The sequence below is a fragment of the Xiphophorus couchianus genome, chromosome 19 (assembly GCF_001444195.1).
Source record: "Xiphophorus couchianus chromosome 19, X_couchianus-1.0, whole genome shotgun sequence".
Lineage (NCBI taxonomy): Eukaryota > Metazoa > Chordata > Actinopteri > Cyprinodontiformes > Poeciliidae > Xiphophorus > Xiphophorus couchianus.
This window is the reverse complement of record NC_040246.1, coordinates 3,701,330-3,724,732: the sequence shown is the minus strand read 5'-3', so window position 1 is coordinate 3,724,732 and position 23,403 is coordinate 3,701,330. Positions and strand designations below refer to the sequence as shown.

General features: G+C 40.9%; 1 protein-coding gene across 2 annotated transcripts in view; it reads left to right on the top strand.

Moving 5' to 3' along the window:
• Nucleotides 1-7,884: 7,884 nt before the first annotated feature.
• Nucleotides 7,885-23,403, top strand: part of trim9 (tripartite motif containing 9) — a 47,266-nt gene continuing 31,747 nt past the window's right edge. For both annotated transcript variants that reach the window (XM_028001210.1, XM_028001209.1), the window contains exon 1: nt 7,885-10,160. In XM_028001210.1, coding sequence (XP_027857011.1) covers nt 9,324-10,160 — 837 coding nt within the window. In that variant the 5' untranslated portion in view covers nt 7,885-9,323. The remainder of the gene's footprint in view (nt 10,161-23,403) is intronic.

Below are 23,403 nucleotides of genomic sequence, written 5' to 3'. Positions count from 1 at the left end.
TGTATTCAACAGGTGAGCGGATAAACTGAACACTGTGGACGCATACTTGTCAACTCTCCCGTTTTGGCCGGGAAACTCCTCTCTCTCATTTTTTAAAATCCGAGTTCTCGATTAATCGTCAGAATAATCGATAGAGTACTCGTTTACTAAAATATTCTTCTACAACAACTAAAGGCGACATGATTACTTGATTTAGCTAAAAACAAGGGAAAACATAATACCGACCCTTTAAAGCTACAGTCTAAAATCGTGAACTCTTGTTTACAAATCAGGTGACATGTAGGTCCAAATTAGTCACGAGGAGATCAATACGTCTTCATTAAAATACTTCACTGGTGTAGCTCAGCCAGCTAACAATGTGGTTTTATTGAACCGCTGCACCTTTTCCCCCCACTCCTCTTTTCTCCATGAGCCACTACTGACTAAACACTCCTAACAACCAACACGCATGAAGAAAATGAAGACGAACGCGTTGCCGTCTGGTGGAGAAACGGATTCCTGGATGGATAGCGTGGTGCCCCCCACCCCACCTTTCTTTATGTTGCCCTTTAACAGCATTGTTGCACTGTGGCTCACAGGTCTCAGTCAAATTATTCAATCTCCCCCGGCCCTCTTAACCTCCTCTCAGCGTACTTCCCCCACCCTGGGCTTGTCTGAGCAGGCCTGAGGACTCCTTTGTTTACTTCCGAGAAAATGGAGCAAACAAATGGTGCGGTGTGAGACATGCTTCAGGTGGAGGTGCTGTTGTCTTGTGTTTGTGTTTAAAAAAAAAAAGAAACAAGAAATATAATAATAATCTGACCTACTGAAAGTTTAGTAATGGTGAGACCCAGCATGGGAACTCCACCGAGGGTCTTAAGGAGAAGGTCAGAGGGGTCAGTCTGCTGCAGCGGTCAGCCCAGAGGTCAACCCCCTTCACTGGATGAACTACGACTACCTCCTCGTCTCTGCACTGTAAAATTTTCCAATTTCAGATAATGGAACTCGTAAAATAACGTTATTTGAAATGTCAACGGGATGGATAAAGTTCTGATTTACGGTGTCTTACAAAAGTATTCACACCCTTCATCGTTTATATTTTGTTACACTTTATTGTACTTCATTAGGATTTTTTTTTTTGTGACAAACTAAAACGCCTTACTGCATAATTGTAAAGTAATAAAAGGGAAATAAAATGTTTAGGGAAATGTTGAATAAAATGTCGCCCTGGACCAAAATGCTTTTTGCTGCAATTTACTGCCAGAGTGACTTTATGAGTTTCCCACTGGAGAAATTCGTCTTAAATAAAGGGGTGGTTCTGCAACATGGCACCCGAACAGGAGACCAGGTCCCTCTTGAAAATGAGATCTAGATCTCAACAGGGTTTACCTGATTAAATAAAGGAATATTAAAAAGACAAGCCACATAAATCCCAACAGTAAATGAAAGTGCATTCAAATTGAAGTTCTTCAAAGCACAACAATCTGAAGATTGAAAATGGAAAGAGTATTAATTTACTTTTGTTTCTGCCCATTTCAATTCAATTCCAATTCCAAAATACTTCATTGATCCCAAAAGGAAGTTTCTCTCTGACTAAAGAGGAACAAACAAATGTTTCATACATTTCTGTTCGAAATAAAGGAACTTTTTGGCCTCCTCCCTGACTTGTATAAAAACAAACAAGTACTTGTGTAGCATCACACCAAAAACATTTATTCTGCTTAAGGTGGCAGTATCATGTAAAATAAACTTTTTTAAGCTTTAAATAATGTTATATAGTTATTCCCTCATCAAAAACACACCTGGAGTGTTGCTTTAAAATTCCTTTATCTCCATGGCAACCACTCAGCTGTGCAAAACACCTGGGTGAATCTAGTGCCCGTCTTTGAGGCTTCAGCTTTCAAGCTTCTGCCTCACAGAGCGTCTTTTCTCTGTGACCAACACGCTCCTTCAGACTAGCCAGCAGCAATTAGCAAACACCGTGTGGAGCTGCATTTCTGTTTTGGTTATCATGCGAGCCACTTCTGGGTGAAACACGGGTAAAAACGTTGTTAAAAGAGGAGCCATGTTGTGATGACTTCCTATAGAGCAGGAGTTTCTTAAAGGGACAGAGACCCAATTTGAAGGAGCTACATTACAAAATCAAATTTCTTTTAAGATGCTTACAAGCGGCATGTTTCCCACTTGAAATAGTTTATGCAAATTTTAGTAAAAAAAAAAGCAACATCTTAGAGAGATAATTTAACCTTATGTATTTAATTTGAAATTTCCCTGGCTTCACTGTTGCTGCTTGGACTGAGTTCAAGGTTCACAGCCCTCTGTATCTTAAGGAACTCCCTTTACAAAAGGCCTTTGTCTTCTCACTGGCATGTTTTAGCGTCTGCTTCTGGCAACAATCTCATCTTGTTGCCAGAGTGAATGCTCTAAAAGAAAATGTTAACTTACTTGGTGAGATATTTCTCTTTCTTGACTGCAAATGTGAGAGTGTGAATCCATTCGGCCATCCGAGTCTGAGCCTGAATCTAGTTTAAAAAAACATAGGTGCTTACAAAGAAAAAGAACAATCCTGTCTTCATATCGTAGCACATCTGTTGGGTTAAGCTGAAACATTCTGTTATCCTGCAGATGTTTCCACAGACCGGCAAGATTAGGATTTTATGAACTTGCCAATTTGTCTGGTTGTTTAGATGCATGTGGGACATTCAGACAGAAATTTTATCTTTTTATTAGCTAGTTTCTAACTCGGTATTTCTTGAAATGACCCATAATTGATACACTATTAGCTACAACCGTTAGGCTGTCAGACTAAATGCACTTTCTCTTTCTGCTTGTTTGTTCTGAAAATGTAAACAATAGTGAAATCCATATTTTTTCGCAAAAATTGTAAACACTCCCAGTTTCTCAATTCAGACTCAGACAACATGAGTCAAAATCTCAACCTTGATCCACTTCCTCCACGATGCCTTCTGGCCTCTTGCCTCCACAAACAGAATTTGGTACGTAGGGAGAAGAGAAAGAAACGTTTAAACGCTCATTTCAAAACTTACTCCTGTTTTTAAAAATTGGTTGCACACCATTGAAGTATTTGTTTAGGCACTTTGTCAGAATCCGTTTGAGAACAAACGCACAGCTCCCTTCCACAACGTCACATGGGTAAAGAGCAGAAGAACTGAAACAAAGACAAAGAGAGGCCTCTGTATGCGTCACTGAAAATAATTTCTTTACCCCAAATGCCAGCTCTGGTCCACGCTAACCTGACGCTCAACATCCTGACACGGATGACGGCAGACACTTTGCGTAAAAGGGGGCATCTGCTTTTTTTCTTGTAAATTGCGTTTACTCATTTCCTTTTCGCTCCCGGCGGGAAGCTTGTTGCGCAAATATATTTGGAAAGAGCTACACCCAGGCCGTGTCTTCGTGGGTGTCTGTCTGTGAATGATGTGCCACTGTGTGCTTCCCACATTTTGCTATTTGAGATCCGGGCCTCGCTACCGACCCGGTGCTGTCCTCCCACGGCTTCCGACCATCCTTCCTCTCTACGCAGAGCGAAGAGCCTCATCTGTCGCAGAGTTTTTAGAAATGTTGTTCTTATATGGGCATTCTCGGAAACATGGAAATCCACCTTATGTAAGAGAATGATCCTGTTTGTGAACTACACAGAGTCGGAATGATGTGTTAGCGGGAGCGCTAAAAATAAATTGGGTCTGTTTTGGCCCTCGCAGCAGAATGCAAATATATCCAGATTGTTTTTTTTTTGTTTTTTGTTTTTTGTGTGTTGTTTTTTTCCCGTGCAGACGTTCAGTCTAGATTTGAACATATTTGGGAATTGTTGAAAGCTAAATTAAAGCAGCAGGTATTTATAAATCATTTAAAACATCAACACCTGACAGAAGAAATATAGTGGTGCTGAATGAGGGTGAGCCTTCTCATCGTCATTTGGGGATTTAAAATGCGTACTAATGTTTAATTCAAAATGATTAGCGTCATTTCAAACCCAATGCCTTGCAAAAATATTCAAATTCCTTGATTTATTTGAGTAAGTTCAGTATGAATCCAGCTGTGCTTATGAAAGCCTCAGAGGTTTGTTAGAGAACATTGGTGAGTAAAAAAAAACAAAACAAAAAAAAAACAACCATTATTACAGCCAGGAAATACAACATACATGTCAGGGAGACAATTGTGGAAAACGTTAGTTGGTTAGGTTGCAACTGCAAAACATCCTAAACTGAAAGGATACACTAGCTGCATTTCTATTAAAAGTATGTGCAAAGCTTTGCTGTAAGATCAACATTTAGCTAATGAAATGTTTTCATAAAATAAGCAGCACAATTAAAATCAGAGCTTAATAAGTTTGTTCTCATAAGTCATTAAAAAACATGCCACGCTGTCATCCTCCTACCACTTCCCGTCGTCTTCTTCGACTTTTCCGCCAGTAGTACGGTACAGTAGTTGATCACACGACTGGTGTGATGCAAAAACAGAGTTTCCTTTGCAGGTTTGTCAAATACACTCATTTCGATATGACTGAAAATCCACGTTGTCCTAACAGAAAAATTTTTCATAGAAAGAAATTTTAGGGTTTTTTGGTTTTTGTTCAAAATGTCAATGTTTCCATTTAGCAAATTTACTACCGTAAATTCGTAATTCGAATTTCTCTTACTGGCGTTAGTCGGTTACTGGAAGTACAGCTACTGTTCTGTTGATAGAACAACTTATTTGTACGTTCTATAAAAATCTGGCCTCGATGGAAGAATTGGAAGAGGAAAAGCAATTGTTGCAAGAAAGTTAGGGGGAAAAGCAAACGAGGAGAAATGCACTCCATTTAAACCAGAGCAAAACTGATGTTTTGGGCTTATGTGTGAGAAGCTCTATGGAGCATAAAACCAATACCTCAATTGGTAAAACTCAGTGGCAGCATAATGCTGTGGAGTTAATAGAAGCAACAGGAAATACAATACTTGAATAACTTTGTTAGAGGTTGCAGACTTGAGATTGGGGTGGAAGTTTGCTTTTCCAGCAAGAGCTAACTCACATTGAGAATCTTGTTAATGTTCATGGTTGCTTGTCATCCAGTCTGGCTGAGTTGTTGAGCTATTTTACCTCAAAGAACAGGCAATTGTTTTAGTCTACAGATGAGATTTGCAAAAGATTTAGAGCTTACCTTCAACCAAAGGTTGTTCTACAAAGTATAGACTCGGCAGGTGTTAAAAACAAATCCACTCCATTCTATTCAGATTGAAATGTGAAACAAGGCATAATTTTCCTACCACGTCATATTTATCCACTTTTTTTTTGTGTTGCTCTGCCACAATCCATTTAACATCTCAGGTCTTCAAAGATACAAAAATCTCTCAAAATGCAAACACTTCCCTGACAAAGTTGACCACCAGTAAGTTGGTTGGAAGTGTGGATATATGTTGATTTTCTGAAATTGAATGGAGACAAACTTACAGTAAATTTCCTCTAAGTGTGTCTTCCAAAAGAACGTCTGAGCAAAGATACTTATTTGCTTTTTGGTCATTATCTTGCAGAACAATATTTATTGGAACTTAACAGGCTAGCCGACTATATGTTTTATTATCTTAAATAATAAATAGAGTTAGAAGCAAAAGCATCTAAAGCCTGAGTCATCGTGCGATCCGGCAGATTCACAAAGCGAACAATATTCCAAGAATACACAGAAAGAAAACACAGCTAGATAGAAGGGAGCAATGCTATGCAACATCTTCACAAACTTTAATTAATGCAGTACGTTATATATCGCATATTTTATGTACAGGAGGATTTGCTGCAATGTGGGTGTCTGGCGTTTTGCAGAAAAACGAGCGAGTGTCTGACTCCACACGCGCGTTCAACACCTCCTGCCTTTTGCATTCAGAATCTCATTAATTTGATAATGTGAGGCTGTTAATGACCTCCTCGGAGCTCTAAGTGTTAATGCATTTCAGCGATTGCTTGGCTGAAAGCAGGAGGCTTTATTTTTTGCCGCTTGAATGGGGGGGGGGATGAGTCAACTGCGTTGAATCACCGGTTAAGAGAGATGCCTCTACAGTCACTGCTCCTGCAGTAAAATAGACGCAGTGATTGGTCGGGTACGCTGGAAGCAAAAAAAACAACAACAAAAAAACAAGGGTTATTTCCTTTCCTGTCTCCTCGAGAAACTGCAGAACATCCATGTATAAAACACAACCCTGATCTTGCTAACAGTGAACAGAAGCAGAAAAACCTGGCGGTAAATACATTCAGACATGAAGTGGAGGAAAGCAATAGGTTAAAATTAGAGACATGCAGCCTCTTACTGACTAATATATAACATATTCTGGTAGTTGTTGTTTTAACACACTTTAAAGCAGGGGTGTCAAACTCCAGTCCTCGAGGGCCGCTGTCCTGCAACTTTTAGATGTGCCTCTGCTGCACCACCTGAACAGAATAATTAGGTCATTAGCAAGGCTGGGAGAACTGATCTACACAAGGAGGAGGTAATTAAGTCATTTCATTCCAGCGTTTTGTACCTGTGGCACAACTAAAAACTGCAGGACAGCGACCCTCGAGGCCTGGAGTTTGACACCTGTGCTTTAAAGGAAGACAGTTGAAAGTAGAAGTTAACATTTTGAAATTAAATTTGCCAAAATTCTTATCTGAAGCTGACATTTGTGTGATAACACGCAAGTTTGTATTTCTACCCATATTAAAAATATGCATTGACTACCTTTAATTTAGGAGCTGTATGTATGCCTAACCCAGATATTTTCCCTAACCCAAACCATTACTGGTAGGAATGTGTTAGGGTTACATTCCTAAAACTAACCTAAACTAAAACTTCATTCACAACTTACCTCTAAACCTGACCCATGACCTTAAACAGGGGGGTCCATCGCATTAAGGCCCAACTTTGGTTGCCATAAGCGCATTTGGTTTTTAGAAGATTAGTAAATATGCCATAAATGGCACACACACACAGTCGTGTTTTTGTATCTTGTGGGGACTTTACATTGACTTCCATTCGTTTTTTTACAGCCAAACCCTAACCATCACATACCTAACCAAAACTCAATTAACACCTTAGTCCTAACCCCTAACCCAAAAACAGCAATTCCCCTCATGGGGACCAAGATTTGTCCCCACAAGAAGCAGTGGTCCCCACAACCTCACAACATTAACTAGGTCTCCACAAGCACATAAAAACCTGATTCACAAACACGTTTGTATTTTCATCCCTATTAAGACTTTGCATTTACTTCTATTCATTTGAACTGCATTCATACCCAACCCTCACTCTTCCCCTTACTATTCAATAAATTAGACTGTTATTGAAAAGTCAATTTATTTTAGGAACTTTACCACAAAGTGAAACACATTAACAGAGATATTTGTTTCTGTTAATTGTGGCAGGAATGAAAGCATATTTAAATCAGAATATTAAGAACTATAAAATTATATTTTTTATACCAAAATGTGGGCTTAATGAAAAGTATATTTAAAACCTGCTTAAGGGTTGTTAATTTTGAAAAGGTACTTTTAATCTGGCAAATGAGACTCATCGAAGTGCGTATTCTAATTTATTGAATGTAAATGTATATTCCAAAGCCAAACCATAACTTAAACTTAATTCACACCAAACCTCTGAACTAAACTCCTAAAAATGGTTTTATGGGTCATCCCACATTGGGCCTGGAGTTTGGTACACATAAGTTTGATCAGTCCCCAGAGAGTTAGTAAAATGCCATAAAACGTCCTAAATTTGTAAAATAAATGAGTACACACACCTTAAATTGACATTTTAATCACATTAAATATCTATTTCTTTTTAGATCCACTGGTTCAGCAGACTTTAGATTGAGTCAAAACAAAATCTCATTCCCATTGTAAGCGTACTAGTTTTTGGTTTGTTTTTTTGTTCCAGATTAATCTTTGTCTTTGTGTCTTTGTCACGGGAATTATATATATTTAAGAGGCGAGTTCATAAAAGTTAATTTTCCCATGGCACTCAGGATGTTTGCCTTCATGAAGGAAGAAAATCTCTTCTGAGTCGTGCCCTCTACGTTTATCAAATCAAATCTAGGTCTTGGTTCACACGTGCAGACCTAGTCAGAGGAGACCCGGCATGTCGGCTATCCTCGCAGAACCTTCCAGAGTCATCTGAGCCTGTCGGACAGAAAGCTGGGAGCAAAATCCCAGTGAGTGCAAGAACAATTGTTTGTAGCTAAATAAACCTGTTGGCATTTTCTTTTTTTTCATTGAAGGTGCAATTAGCATGCACACAGTGTGTTCCATTTCGCTGCTGCATTTGTGTTCTCCAGCACGAACATTGTTTAGTTTGGCTACAAGCAGAAGGCAAAGAAGATGCAAATGTTTGCTTGATCCAGAACCAAAAGAGCAGAAAAAGTACCGGTGAAGCCAGGGATGACAAATGAAACTGGAGTCAGGAACGCTTGAGAACCTGAGTGGATTAAAATTACAGCGATTTACTGCATGGGTATGAAATAGAGGTTTGTGATAAACGCTGAGCTCAGCAAAAACAAAGGCGTTTCTCAACCCACTGACACCAAACCCCACTATTCCCCTCTTGGCAGATGATGAACGGAGTAAAATCAGAAAATAATACCCCAACCAAGGTAACTTGCTTTTCACAGGGTTTCTGATGGTTTCTGTAAATGGGAAGTTGAGTGAAACGAGAAGGTTTGGCAGAAACAATGAAAATGCAGCATTGATTATGGACAATTCAAACTGTAGAACTGTAGCAGAAATTTACAAGGAATGAACTGCAGCTGCAGTCGGGGCTTTAATGGCCTCCACACAAAGACATAGTCAGGACATCATGGACTGCAACTACAGCACATAATAAAACAGCTGGAGGCCTACATTCATAACAATGTCTTTTTTAAGTATGAAGTAAAGAACAGCGGATGCAGACCTCGGCCATTATTGGTTATAATTGGTGTTTTGGTTTGTCTTAGCTTTAAATAATTACTTTAATTCTATTTCGCCCATTTTATAAAACTATTAGCTTGAAGTTAGTTAGTGTGTGCTAACTGTCGGCCTCGTAAAGCTCATTAATGGACTTTCACTTGACAGACAAGCTGTCCAATGGGTCCATGGAATCCTCTGGGCAACCAATAGCCTTCGGTTCCGAGCTGCTGCTGCTTGCTGATTGGCGGAAGGAGCTTCTGCCTCCCGAGTACCGACGCTTCTCCTTTGGTCAAGGTTGCACTTTGCAGCTGCAGCAGGACGCGTACGGAGCGCCGCTTACTCACGGAGAGCAGCACCGATTATCATCAGCAGCAGCAACTCGTTTTAATACCGAAGCGTCCTTCTAGGATCTCCATCCTCACGGTACATCCGCCATGGACGAGATGGAGGAAGAGTTAAAATGCCCCGTTTGCGGCTCCTTCTACCGGGAGCCCATCATACTGCCTTGCTCCCACAACATTTGCCTGGCGTGTGCGCGGAATATTCTTGTGCAGACCCCCGAAGCCGAGTCCCCGCAGAGCAGCCGCGCCTCCGGGTCCGGCGCCTCAGATTATGATTACTTGGATTTGGATAAAATGAGTTTGTACAGCGAGGCGGACAGCGGGTACGGGTCCTACGGGGGGTTTGTCAGCGCTCCGACCACCCCCTGTCAGAAATCACCGAACGGAGTCCGGGTTTTCCCCCCCGCCGTCCCCCAGCCCGGTCCGCAGCAGCACCTCCTGCCGCATCCGGCCTCCTTGCCCCCGATCCCCCGCAACTCCTGCATCACCTGTCCGCAGTGTCACCGCAGCCTGATCCTGGACGACCGGGGGCTCCGGGGGTTCCCCAAAAACCGGGTGCTGGAAGGGGTGGTGGACCGGTACCAGCAGAGCAAGGCGGCCGCCCTCAAGTGCCAGCTGTGCGAGAAGAGTCCGAAGGAGGCCACGGTGATGTGCGAGCAGTGCGACGTGTTCTACTGCGACCCGTGCCGCCTGCGGTGCCACCCGCCCCGCGGTCCCCTCGCCAAGCATCGCCTGGTTCCCCCCGCGCAGGGCCGGATCAGTCGCCGCGCGAGCCCGCGCAAGATCTCCACCTGCACGGAGCACGAGCTGGAGAACCTGAGCATGTACTGCGTGCAGTGCAAGATGCCCGTGTGTTACCAGTGTTTGGAAGAGGGGAAGCACGGCACGCACGAAGTCAAAGCTCTGGGCGCGATGTGGAAACTGCACAAGGTACGTGCGTCAAAAGCATGAAGGCTTTCTTTGAAGCGAACAGGTTTTTTTCACCTTTAGGCGGAGCAACAGGTCTGTCTTTAAAAAAAAAATGGAGGAAACAGATTTTGATATGTGATTTTTAAATAAGTTTCTTTCTCTTGTACTGGTGCGGTGTTTAGGGTTTATCTTGAGGAAAAGAAGGGAATAATTGCTTATGTGGAATCTTATATGAAAGGGTGACAACTCAGCAGCTGTGAATGTACAAAATACGATCTAAGGATGGTTTGGATGACGTGGCTCTTCGCTTTGGGTGGCAAGATCTAGAGGGCGGCACAAGAAAAGTTGTTTCCAATATTAGCTTAGCTCCTGTGTAATGTGAAAATAATCTAAAGCAGCACACAAAACATACTCTGTCGTGCAGTTAAATGGATTTTATTATGTGAAGTGATAAGCTGCGGTGCAAAAAAAGTGAACGCTATCGAACATGGATAGTGTGTTGCTTTGGAGAGGTGTGTGAGACTCCGACCTGGAAGTGGGTTTGAATGCTACGTGTGGCGGCTGTGTCTTTGAATTTCTAAATTCAAAGACAATCTTCGACTGTCTTTGAATTAAAAAAAAAAAAAGAACAAGCTCGGTTGTTTATGAAAGAGTTTAAATATGATTGTCAAGGCTACATGGACGCAGCTGCGCTAAATAGCTTAGAACTTGCTTTAACAGTTCAAAGAACTTTAAACCTAAAGAATAAGTTTTAAAATCTTCAGCATAGACTTTGTTTTTCTTTTTTTCCTTTTTTGAAGATGGCCCCTGAAATGAGAAAATAAGTATAATTTCCAGAATTACAGAACTATGAGAATTGTAATACAACTTGTAGCGGTGACAGTGTGGAACAGGAGAGATGTTTTCAAAACCTTTAGCTATTCAGGCGCAGCCTCTATTAGGGCTGGACGACATGGCTTAAATATAACATCTTTGATTTCTTTTAATTTTTTATTTTGATATCAAATCAGATTTACGACTAATCACGTTTTGCCGTCACTTTTTTTCCTTAGAAAAAAATTACAAATGGACAAAAAATCTGTTTAAAAACTGACATTATTTCAATGATCCCTTCTGTGAGTTGACCTGAATTCAAAGTTGAAAGAAACAAACAAGATGGCGGCCCATGCTGACATCACTCCGAAACTAGGGAAACCCAAGGAGTGCATTGGAGAGAGAGAAAAAAAGAATCAGATTTCCAAGAACTAATTCTTTCAGAACAGAAAATTCTAACCTCTCTGTGACATAAATTGAAAAATATATGTATATTTTTTAAAGATCACAAAGTATGGTGTCTAGGTTGGCAGGCCTCCTTGCCATGACCCTTATCTTGCTTTTGTAAGTGAAGCGCAGATGCAGCCCTCTGGCGTAGATAAAGGAGGTTATTTTGGAACCCTCGAGTCGTCGTGGGCACCGCGTTTCGGCCGCCACATTTATCTACGCCTCTGCACCGTCGACCCTTCACCTCCGCCGTCCGCTTTCCAGCGAAGAAAAAAAACATCGGAGAGCCAGATTTAGCCCCCGCAACGCTCCACAAACACTGCAAACTCCCACACACACACACACACACACACACGTAGCGATGCAGGCAAACCCAGAAAAACGTGACCAAACCGCTCACACAAAAACTCGACACAAATCATTGCTTATGTTTTCGGGTACGCTGTCCTCGTTATTATTTGCACTTGCAACGGAGTCCTGTACCTTTCCAAAAACAGAAAAGAAAACAGGAACGTTTAACCAGCCTCCATTTTTATCATCTATTATAGTCGGAGCTGAGATGAGTCCATCATTTCAGACGTGAGAGTTCAATTTTAAAACTGATGGAAAAGTCAGAGGAGGCTGAGTGTCTGTCGACCTCGTGTGCTCTCGTTGTTTCGCAGGTCTGAAATAGGAGCAGAGTATTTTAAGAAACTAATCAATGGCAGCAGGGGCCAATAGGCAGCGCTGTTTTTGGCCTCCATCAGCAGCACCTGGTTATTTCTGATGGAACAGAGTCTGATGTGGAGAGAGTTTACCAAATCATTTAATTGTGGCTTAAGTATTTCCCCACAATCCTGATTTGTATCAGAATTTGCGTTTTGTATTATACCACAGCCTGTTTCTCCATAAAGCATCATGTTATATATATATATATATATATATATATATATATATATATATATATATATATATATGACGGCTTTGGGGGCGCCGCTGAGTCGTAATATATTATTAAGGAGATAGTGAATCATAACAACATTAAAATAACACAATGACGTGAGGAAAATGTCGCTGAAATAAGCAATTCATGATGCTTCCTATTAGCCCGGTCTTCAAAAGAAATAATTTTGTTATACCTCCATAATTCAGCTTTAGGGAGAAATTTATTTGAACATTAACATCCACTGCAGACTTAGAAAACATATTTAATGAACTGAGGAGGAAAGATATGAAAGAAAACAAAAAGACTTTTTACTTAGTTTCTATTGGATTCATCTCAAACAGGGAGTCAAATTCACAGAGATTTTACTCAGCCAAGGTTTTTTCAAGTTGTGATGCTGTGTGAGGAACTTTCATGCACATTTTCTACCCACATTTATACATTTGTTTGGTTTGAAGTGCAGACGTTGTAGTTTTAAAACACTCGGTCTTAAATCAGTCAGCTGCTTTGATGCTGCCACAGTTTTTCCAAGTTCTTTTGTATTGTTCATTGATATAAATTGATGCTATTCGGTTCACCACCTGAATCTCACAAAAGATCAACCTTTTCTCATTCTGTCATGTGGATCGTGTTAATCTGTTGAATATTATCTATATTTATATAAAATGTGGTCTGAGAAGTTGTGGAGTTTGAAATAAGTGTTCTAGGTTTGGATAAATATTGAAAAAATAAATTACAGGAAATAATTTTATTTCCAGACTTTATTCACAGTCATATGATATAAGTTTGATATCCATCAATCAACCAAACAAACAATCAATCAACCAATCGACTGACCGACTAACCAACCAAACTAACATCCAACCAATTGACTGACCGACTAACCAACCAAACTAACATCCAACCAATTGACTGACCGACTAACCAACCAAACTAACATCCAACCAATTGACGGACCGAGTAACCAACCAATCGACCGACCAACCAATTGATTGGCAGACCAACTAACCAACCAATCGACCGACTAACCAATCAATTGACTGACAGACCGACTAACCAAGTAACTGACCAAGCAACTAACCAGCCAATCAACAGACCGACTAACCAACCAATCAACTGTTTGAGCTCAAACTATTGATTTTCTAAAAGTTATTTAGACTTTATAAGACTGCAATAAGTGCATTGACAACTTTTAAGTCTTTAACAGTTTGGATAATTATGGATATTATTTTATCTTAAAAGTTTAGGAGCCCTGTATGTTTATCAACCTGTCTGTGTACCTAAAGAAAACTTTATTAATTCGACACTCAGAGGCAATATTGATACTAAAACCAGAAAGAAGGAGGTGAAAGAAAGTAAAGTTTATCAAAGTGCCCTGACAAGGTTTCTGTCATGTATCATCCTCTAATTGCTGCTGTATGCCGTCCCGCTCTGCATTCACCTTCAGGCTTTATCACATCAAGAGAACCATCACATAGGCACCTCTATTTTCCTCCTTCACGCTTCAACAGATCAAAGCTACTGCTGTTTGATCTCTGAGCTTTTCCTACCGGGCTAATGCATTTTTCATCATCATCATCATCATCACTGGCTAATGTTTATAACGTGTTGTCTGCACAAAGAAGCTTAATGAATCCACACTCTGTGTCACACATTTCTAGTATTCCATCTTTTTTGCTTTCTGCCTGAAAATTGTCGTCTGGTTTTTTCCAGTCCGCTTCCTTCACTGTCCTCTCGTTTGTCTTTATTGGGTAAGTGTTGAACAACCTGCCGTCATGGCAACCGAGTCCTTCTTGATGCTGTACAGAGCAACGGAGGTCTCTAAGATACCGGGAGCCGAGAGGGGTTCATCCCAGACGCTTTACGGTGTGTCTGGTCTCAAAGATGATGAACCCTCAGGTCCTTTCTTGCAGTAGATTGATGGCAGCGCGTCTAAAACGTTGCGCAATTCAATGCACCGAAAGTCAACCTTAGCAGCAGAGCAGTGATTGAAAAATAAGAGTTTTGCAGCGTGACTCATCCAGCTTCTGTCTGCCTTTTGTGATTAGACTACCGGTGATGTGTTGACAAGATGTCCGTTTTGTTATCGCATCATGGCGAACTGTTTGCGACTCTTTGCTGATGCTATTAGAGGCCGCCAGGTCGTTAAGTGACGTCTGGGTCAGACTATGTCGCCTCTGAGCCAATCAAAAACAACCAGTTGGGTGGAGCTTTGATCACCAGAAGATCTGTGAAGTCGAATGCTTCACCAAAACTCAAATTCAGGCTTCCTACGTGGTTTTCATGTTAAAATGACACACTTTTCCTGACTGTTAAAGACAATTTTGGCCCATTTGTGCAGTTTAAATTCAAATTTTGACAATTTTTTAATGCAAAATTCTCAGCAGGGTATTTCTAGAAATGACGGATGAACAAGGATTAAAATCTATTTACACACTAGTTAGTTTTCTAACACAACTCAGTCCAAATTTTACTGAATGATAAATTGTCCTAGAAATTATTGCGACAAGCAATAATAGTGTTCTTTTGAGATGATTTTCAAGTAATATGTTGATAATGAAAGTTCGCCCTGTCAAAGACTTATAAACATGATTTTTGTAAAGAACGCGCCACACTGGAACTGGAAGACATTGTAGATATCCAAAATAAAACGCAACCAAACACAAAAAAATGAAATGGAAATTAAAACAACACACAACAGAAACCATAGATAAAGTGGATTATGAAGTCTCTAAACAAAAATGCCCTTCATAAGTGACGGCTCATTTCAATTTGTAACGTGGTTAATTGATTAGTTAATTGATTGATTAATTATTGCAATAGGCTTACGCAGCAGTCGTGTTTATTGCAGAGTTTAAGTAATTTCAAAGCGTTCCTGTTTGGTGCTTTTCATGTCAGCACATGTTTGAGCCTAAGCTGTGCAACGAGAAAAGCAGGCCTAACTAAAACAGACATGAAGGCAGCTCTCATCCACCATGGCCCACAAAGTAAGCTAATGAGGACAGACAGTGCTGGGACGACTATTAAAAATCTCATTACAGTCTCGAGGCTGATGTTGTCAGCTGCTTCTGCGTGCCTGCAGTCTCTTAAAGTCTCAGCGCGAGTGAGGAGGAAAAGCTAAAAAGTCACGATACCCGTCTTTCTCTAGTGTTTGGACCGTGGCCTGATGTCGTAAGGAGACTCGCTGTCCGTTACATCTGTTGTGTTCACAGGATTCTTCTGATGATCTGACTCACAGGACATCCACTCAAAGTGATGCTTAAAATGATGGGGTTGCTGTGGACAGAGTGCTAACTGTGAGTCAGGAGACGGGAGAAATGGCGTTTGACCTTTCTGTGGCTGGAACAGTTTGGGTACATGTTCGTCCTTCCCCCCCCCCCTTTATCGGAAAAGAGGAATAACGTGTACGTTTTGTACCGTGACAGGAAATTCATGGAGAAAGTCAAAAGAACTACACACCGAGGCAATGCAAAAATGACTATAGTGACTAAGCTCATCGCAATAAGCAATTAATCAATCAATCAGTCACACAATGAATTAAAATGAGCTTGATAATTTCCACTTTGATGATTAATTTTTTTTTAGAGATTTCACAATCCATTTTATTCATGGTTTCAGTTGTGTGTGTGTGTGTGTTAATTTCCGTTAACACACACACACACACACACACTTAAAATGTCTTCCATTTCCGATGCATAGTGTTTTGTACAAAATTAAAATTTATTCGTCTCTGACAGGGCGAATGGCTCTTTGGAAATGTATTTTATTTTTAGCTTCACTTTCTGGTGGAAGCTGTTTTTGTTCAAAATGAGTCCTACCAAAGGTAAAACACTGACTGCTGATAACCTCACCACATAACCCCACTTCAGAAGAATCTAAGAGATCATTTTAAAGTTAAATGGATAAAAATTTGCTTATTTTATTTGCTAATATAGGTTCCAGAATGTAAATCTAATCCAGAATCTAATCAAACTGTAGTCATGTCTGTCTTAAGCATCCAAAGATATTAATAATCAAAAGAAAAGTTCCTAAACTTAAATTTACTTTAACCCCAATATTATTATTGGGACTTTTCCTTTCTTATGCATTCCTCAACTAGCTCTCGTCTCAATTTTTCTTCCTTAATGACAACTTAATAGAAGCCCAGAAGCCTTTAACAGCTACATGGCGCAAATCCCATAGTATGTCATTTCTGCCATAAGTGATTCTGAGCCGATAAGACGCGGCCGCGCCGCTGCTTGAGAAAGCGGCGTGATGAGACGCAGGACGGGGCGGCGTCTTGGAGAGAATGAATTTTCACAGTGGGCGTTTAGCCGGATGATGCTCCATTACTGGCAGCGGCGTTCACCCCTCGAGGTGCATGTATGTAAGGAGATTAGCTGTGCAAATGTTAATGAAAGACGGAGATAAAGAGCGGGAGAATGAGAGCAAGAGAGTGACCCCCAAATGCCCGAAGAGAGGAAGTGAAACATTGACTGGGCAAGGAGAAGAGGATTAGTCATTATCAGTGTAATGAGCCTCCAACTTCAGTTCACACTGGGTTCCAGACAGAAGGTGTTTTTATGTTGACGTATTACTGAATTATTGGGGTGAAATAATACATCCAGCCCACAGGATGAGGATTATACATCTTACTCGTAAACCAGATGAGACAAGAATATGGCAGTCCAAATTGGACCAGATATTTTATTCATTCGTCCCTCTCCTAGACAACTTTGGCAACACAATAGGGAAACTCAAGAACTATTTCCTTTTTTGCGTCATAATAAGAGTCTGAAAAATAATAACCTAAAGTCCACTCCTTCATATCCTGAGCTCACAAAGTCAAATGCCAGCAGCAACTGGAAGCTAGCTAACACTAGCAACAAATCTAGCTACTTTCTCAGGTGTTATTGCTGAATTTTTGGGACTTTTATTAGAAAGCACAATTGACTCTTTCTCTTTTCAGTGAGTAGATGCTACCATAGATTTCTATCCTCTCCCAAAACACTCGCAGACGGCTGTGAGGATTTGAGTTTGTTCCCAGCTGTGTCTCGTTCCCTGATTACCCTCTGTGTATTTAATCCCACCTCTGTTCCTTGTTCCTCATTGGGTCCTTGTCTAATTTGTCTTGCTGTCTAGTTGTCGAGTGAAGTCTGTCGTCAGATGTCTAGTGTGAGCAGTTGCTGCCAGTTTTGAGCCTTAGCCTTCTTGCTCGATCTCTGCTGCCTGGATTTTGGATATTTGGATTTTAGACAACATCATTAAATCATCATTTTCCTTACACCAACCTGGGTCCTTACTGCACTTCATGACAACGGCACAGTACTCCTTCAGAGGAGAATATGTGAAACTGAGTCATGTGTGGACAAAGCCATGGCTGCCTGGGTTTTGTTGTTGTTGTTGTTGGTTCTTAAGAGAACCATAGGGTTAAAATCAAACCAGATTTAAGAAAGCGAGGCTAAAACAGTGAATAAAAGTAAACTAAACAACAATTTTGTAGCCAAAGTTTGTCTTTAGGTTCATATTTACTGGTTTATAGCCCTGAGTAAAGAAAGATAGATGGAGTTATGACATTAAATTCATTTACTCAGTTACATGACTAACATTCTGGGGGGAGAAAAAGTACCATTAGAAGTATTTTTACTTTTACTTGACTAATTTTATCATGAGTGCAAAATTTGGGCGCTCTACCCATCTCTGATTAAAATCAACAGAGCAAATTTATTTGCAATTCTAAACATATTAAGGTTATTTTTGACTCACTTTCTGTCTCTCCAATTTCATACGCACACTAACGACGCAAATTAGGTGATTACATGGTTTAGCAGCCACTTTCCTAACTGAACAGTTATCACACATTGTCACTTTGCAAGGTGTTGAGCTGTTTTGGTGTCAGAGAGAGAGGCATGAAGTCTCATTGCGCCCCTAGTGGATGACTTTAGAAAGTGCACAAGCACTTTCTAAAGTGCTTGTGCACTTTAGATTGGACTGGACTGGACCGGCTTCTCTACATGTGTCAAACTCAAGGCCCGGGGACCAAATCTGTAGCCTTTTATGTGGCCCTTTTCACTCCAAATTATATCATTTAGCCCCTCCAGTTTTTCCACAAATCTACAAAAATTCATTTAAAAATCCACACTAAATCAAGAGATCCCCACATTTTTTTCAGATTTTTACTGCAATTTCTTCTTAAAATTGGCCAAAAACATCGGATTTAAATAACTGCTGCCTCTGTAACTTGACTTGACGTCGGTGACTGATATGGCGAGCAGTGATGGCATAGTCACTTTGAAAAGGTAACTTTCATTGGATTAGTGATTACTCCTTGAAAAAGTAACTCAGTTAGATTAGTGACTACTTGATTTGGAAAGTAACTAAGTTACATTAAAAGTAACTTTTGTAGTTACTTTCAGCAGCTGCTAACAACAACGCTGTGAAAATTACATTGAACTTTGCCTATACTTTATTGCAAGTTATTTTATAATGGTAACATCAACAACTTGTCTCTACTTATAAGGTTGAACTGAAGGGGACATTGTTTAATGGTTACAACAGTGCAAAAAAAACCCAAAAAACCTTTAGTAATTTGTGCGTGTTTTGTGTGGTCCACTATTGTATGGAAAACTCTAAGAAGGATTTTAGATCCCTCCATTGTTTACGTTTCTGTCGCTGCTGATACTGTCGCATAGAAACGGTGGTCACTCCCAAAGACGCGTAGAGGAAATAAAATTATATTACCAAAGAAAATAGTAACGCAAAGTGATTTCAATAACTAACTGCAGTCTGACTACTGGATTTGAAAAAGCAAAGCGTCAGATTACTCGTTACTGAAAACTGTGGTCCGACGGTACTAAGTAAGGCGTTACTGACATCACTGCTTGCTGTCAGTAACATCAAGAAGTAACAGAAGTAACAAGTGTCATTGTTACTTCTGTGTGGCTTGTTGAACCTTCTTTGTGCATTATTGATGACGGCAGATTTCGTTGATGAATTATGCAGCGGCCGCTTTAGGCTCTGCTCGTGGGAGAGACTTGTCTGACGTAGGATCTTGTTAAACATGGAGGAGAATCCAAACTCCTGGAAACGTTTTAACAGCTGAAACGTCCCGAAAGGGAGAGAATAGCACCTAAACGGTCGCTTTAATGTTTTTTTTTTTTTTTTTATCTTTAATCTCTGAGGACGTCATCATCCCGCGTAAACAATAGTGATGGAATTTTCGGCTCCTTTTCGAGATGCGGCTCTAATGGCTCTTCTTACTGTGGAGAGCCGGCTCTTTCGGCTCCCAATATATATTTTTGACATTATTAATTAATTAATAGCTTAAACCTAATTTTATAAGATTTTGTTTCATTATTGACATTGTTAAGCACTTATGATGAGTAAAAATGCCGCATAACAATGTTATAGCAATGTGCCTGTGCAGGTTGTTTGTCGAGCCTGCACGATAGGAAATGCTGACTTTGCACAGTCTGCACTCTGCCCTGGAGCTTGATGTAGCATTAAAATGAGTCCAAATCTTGCTCCGTTTTCTGTCACTCATTTATTTTCACCTATTCAGTTCTCACACTGACTCCCCTTCTTTCTGTGCTTCTTGACCGCTGAGTGAGTGTCTACATAAACACCTGCCGCAGCTTGGCCAACTGCCTGCCGTTTCCACAAAAAAAGTGGAGATAAACTTTTTTTTCAGTGTTTTCCCGCCACATTATTAATTGAAACTATGTGTGATTGGTCAGATGTGTGGAGCACACGCTTGACATGAGGGCAGTGGACCGACCGAGGGGAAAAAAACTCTCCGCTCTAGCACTGGCAGAAGAGCAAAACGCGCAAGGAGAGGGAGACGGGGGGGAGAGACAGCGAGGCACCGCAGGACAAAAAAACAACGATGTGGGGAAAAACTATCGGCTCTGGCACTTGCAGAGCACAAGCACAACGACAGGGAGGCGGAGAGACAGCGATATACTGTAGAAAAAAACCCGGCTCCCAAATAGGATCCTAAAACGGCTCCCATTGTGGAGCCGGTTCCAATCGTTCACTTCAAAGAGCCGGCTCTTAGAGCCGGATCGTTCGCGACCGACACATCACTAGTAAACAAGCACATACTTTTATGCTCTAGTCACCAACATGTAAACACTATTCTCTCTTTGCTGGTTTAGCGTCTTTTTCTTTCTTTCTTTCTTTTAAATATAAACAGAGGTTGATGTTTGGTTTATGTGTGTGTTTTGTTGTGAATAATCTGATTGTTTAAAGATTAAGAAATGAAACAAATAGACCCTGAAATCTTAAAAACAGTAGTGCGGTTTTTAAAAGTAGGTTGCAGAGCTCAAACGCTTTCTCCGCAGTGGAGGTAATGAGACTTTTTCTTTTTTTTTCCTCTCCTGATGTGTCTTTTCAATTAGCTAAAAGAGGTGTGTGTGTGTGTGTTATCGCTTTTCTTTCCCACTTTAAGTGACTGTGTACCCACTTCCTGCGCTCCTCCTTGGAGATATTATTCCAAACTGCCTCCGCCGCCTGTCTCAACATTAAAACCTTTTTCCTGTCTGCAAGTCGCTAATATGAAACGTATGAAACGGTCCCAGGAGCTGCCGGTGAATTATTCATGTCCACGATGCGCGCGTTTCCAGAGGCAATTGGTGGCCCCCCATAATTACCGGGGCCCCCCTCCCAAAAAACACTCGTTTTTGTTTTTTTTTGTTTTAGCGTTTTCATCTTTCACCCTGACGCCGCCTGGCTTGGCGACACTTTGCATTAATGCAAGCGGTAAATTGTTCAGCTGAAGCTTTAAAAAAATAAATAAATAAATGAAATAAATAAATAAAATAAAAACTTCTCCTCCAGGGACCGCCTGTGATTGATGTCACAGGAGTAAAATCTGTCACCCCGGCAACAGATGAAAATGCAAATGAACGCGTTTGCGACGTGTGAATTTCATGCAAAAGCTCTGGTCTCCTTATGAAGACGTCAAGCTACATTTTCTAGTTTTGTAGTCAAAAATGCCTTAACTGTAAGTAGTTTGTAGCTATTACGTTTGTAACACAAAAGAAATTGGAAAAGTTTTGCTTTACCCAGATTTTTTCATTTTTATTTCTTGCAAATGCACATTGAGTGTTGAATGTGTGGACTGGGAAATACAATAAATCTGTAGAATAAAGTATTCTGCTCGTGGATGTCAAGACTGATCAAAATGGCTCAAAAAAGAAATGTCATTTTGGACATGTTTATTTTTGAGGATGTACCAGGTGTTGTCCAAGTGAACCATTTGGACAACATCTGACATACAAACTTCAAGTGACTGTAACTCCTCAGTGCTTCAACATAAAGTCATCAATGAGGCTCTAATGAAAGATAATGACCAGAGGAATCCTCTGGTAGACACATTACTGATAGTGGAAATTACTTATAATTATATAAATAAAATAGTATATCTGGGGGGCAGGGGGGGTAGCGTACAGTCAGACCTCCTCCCCCTTCTTGCCATACACTGTCCGTCCGTCTGTCCCCCCCCCAGCACTCAACGGTATGCTACCCCCCCAACCATCTCTCCTCCAACCCCTCCTCCTGCTTCACCCCACCCCCCCGCCCTTCTAACGGTACGCTGTTTAGATGTTGCAAAAAAAGGTGCAACAAGCAGAGAATTATTTTTAAAAAAGAAGAAGAAAAACTCAGCTGCTCCTCCTTTTGCTTCAAAATCCCAAACTTTTAAGGATCCCAGCTCCTTCTTGCCCTCCAACCCATTCGCCGCAGAGGCCCTGTCCTCCCATCTGCCGACCTGCCGGCCTTGGCGGCGCGCTTGTCGCGGGGCAGGAAGTCGCCGTGAGCGGCGCGGGAATGAAAAGAGCCTCCACTTTCCTGTGACCTGCTTTTCGGGGACGGAGCTCTGCAGGCTTCAGGGACAGACGGCGTGGAAAAACGCCTCCAGACAACCGAGCGCTCCTCGTTTTCATCCGCCCCGTCGCCGAACGACTGTTAACCGGGCGAAGCAGGAGCTCCCCCCATGTTTGTGTCGCAAGGACGGGGAAAGGAAAGCTACTTTCTTCTTTATTTTTTTTTAGGTCGGCTTGGAAGGGCAAGAAGTGAGAGGACCTGCCTGATCCGTCACAAAAACCAGCAGAGTGTGAACTGAACGCCGTGGAGAGAGTGAGTGTGATTGGTGAGATCTTGAAGTGAGAGAAGCAGCAGATGGATCCGGACTGGTAGGAGTTTATCAGGAGAAGAGGAGTCCGCTTTTTTGTTTTGCTTTTTTTTTCTTCAGTTCGAATACAATAAAAGTCTAGCCTATACTCTGAAGAAATATTGGGATTTTTTTTTTTTTTAGGGGAAGCATCTCATAACGCAGATTGAATATTAATGAAGACGGAGCCGGGAGGCTGCTAACTTAACGCAGCACGAGGAAGGACTCGAAATCTTCCCAGCGGGCCGTATAAATCTCATTACTCTTGGTTTATCTAATCTGTGCACAAATTCAAGCTAAAGAGGAAAAACAAAAACCACTTCTGGCAAAACAGAAATACCACAAAAAAATAAATAAATAAAAAATTCTGCTTTCTATTCTTGAGTTTTCCCACCGATTTGTTCTAGCTGACAAATGTCTTCGTGCATTATAGCCGCATTTCAGGGAGCCGTACTGGGATCGCACTGAGAACACGCAGCTGTGAAGCCGAAGCAAAGAAAAAAAAAAAGAGACATGGTTTTCCAAAGCACGATGTAGGAAACTTCAAGGGATAAACACAAATAGATCTGGACTTTATGAAAAATTGGCAAGAAGAAAACCATTGTTGGAGGGTAAGAAAAAAAACAACCAACAACTATACTTTCAATCCATTCTGATTGGGATAAAATTGTCCTTCAGTGTGTAGAAAGATGATCCTATAAAATGATCACTCAGAGGGGCTGGATGTATATAACAACATGATTCACTGTAGACTGATTCAGAGTTTTCTGTCTGTCGCGTAAAGTCAAGTTGCAATAAGAAATTCTCAAGATGAGTAAGATTTGTAAATCTTTATATTTACAAAATATTCATAAACCTCGTTTGACTACATTTGTGCAGCAAAATGTTTTGTTTGTGCTGCTTTGGCTTTGAAGATACAAACGAACGTCCAA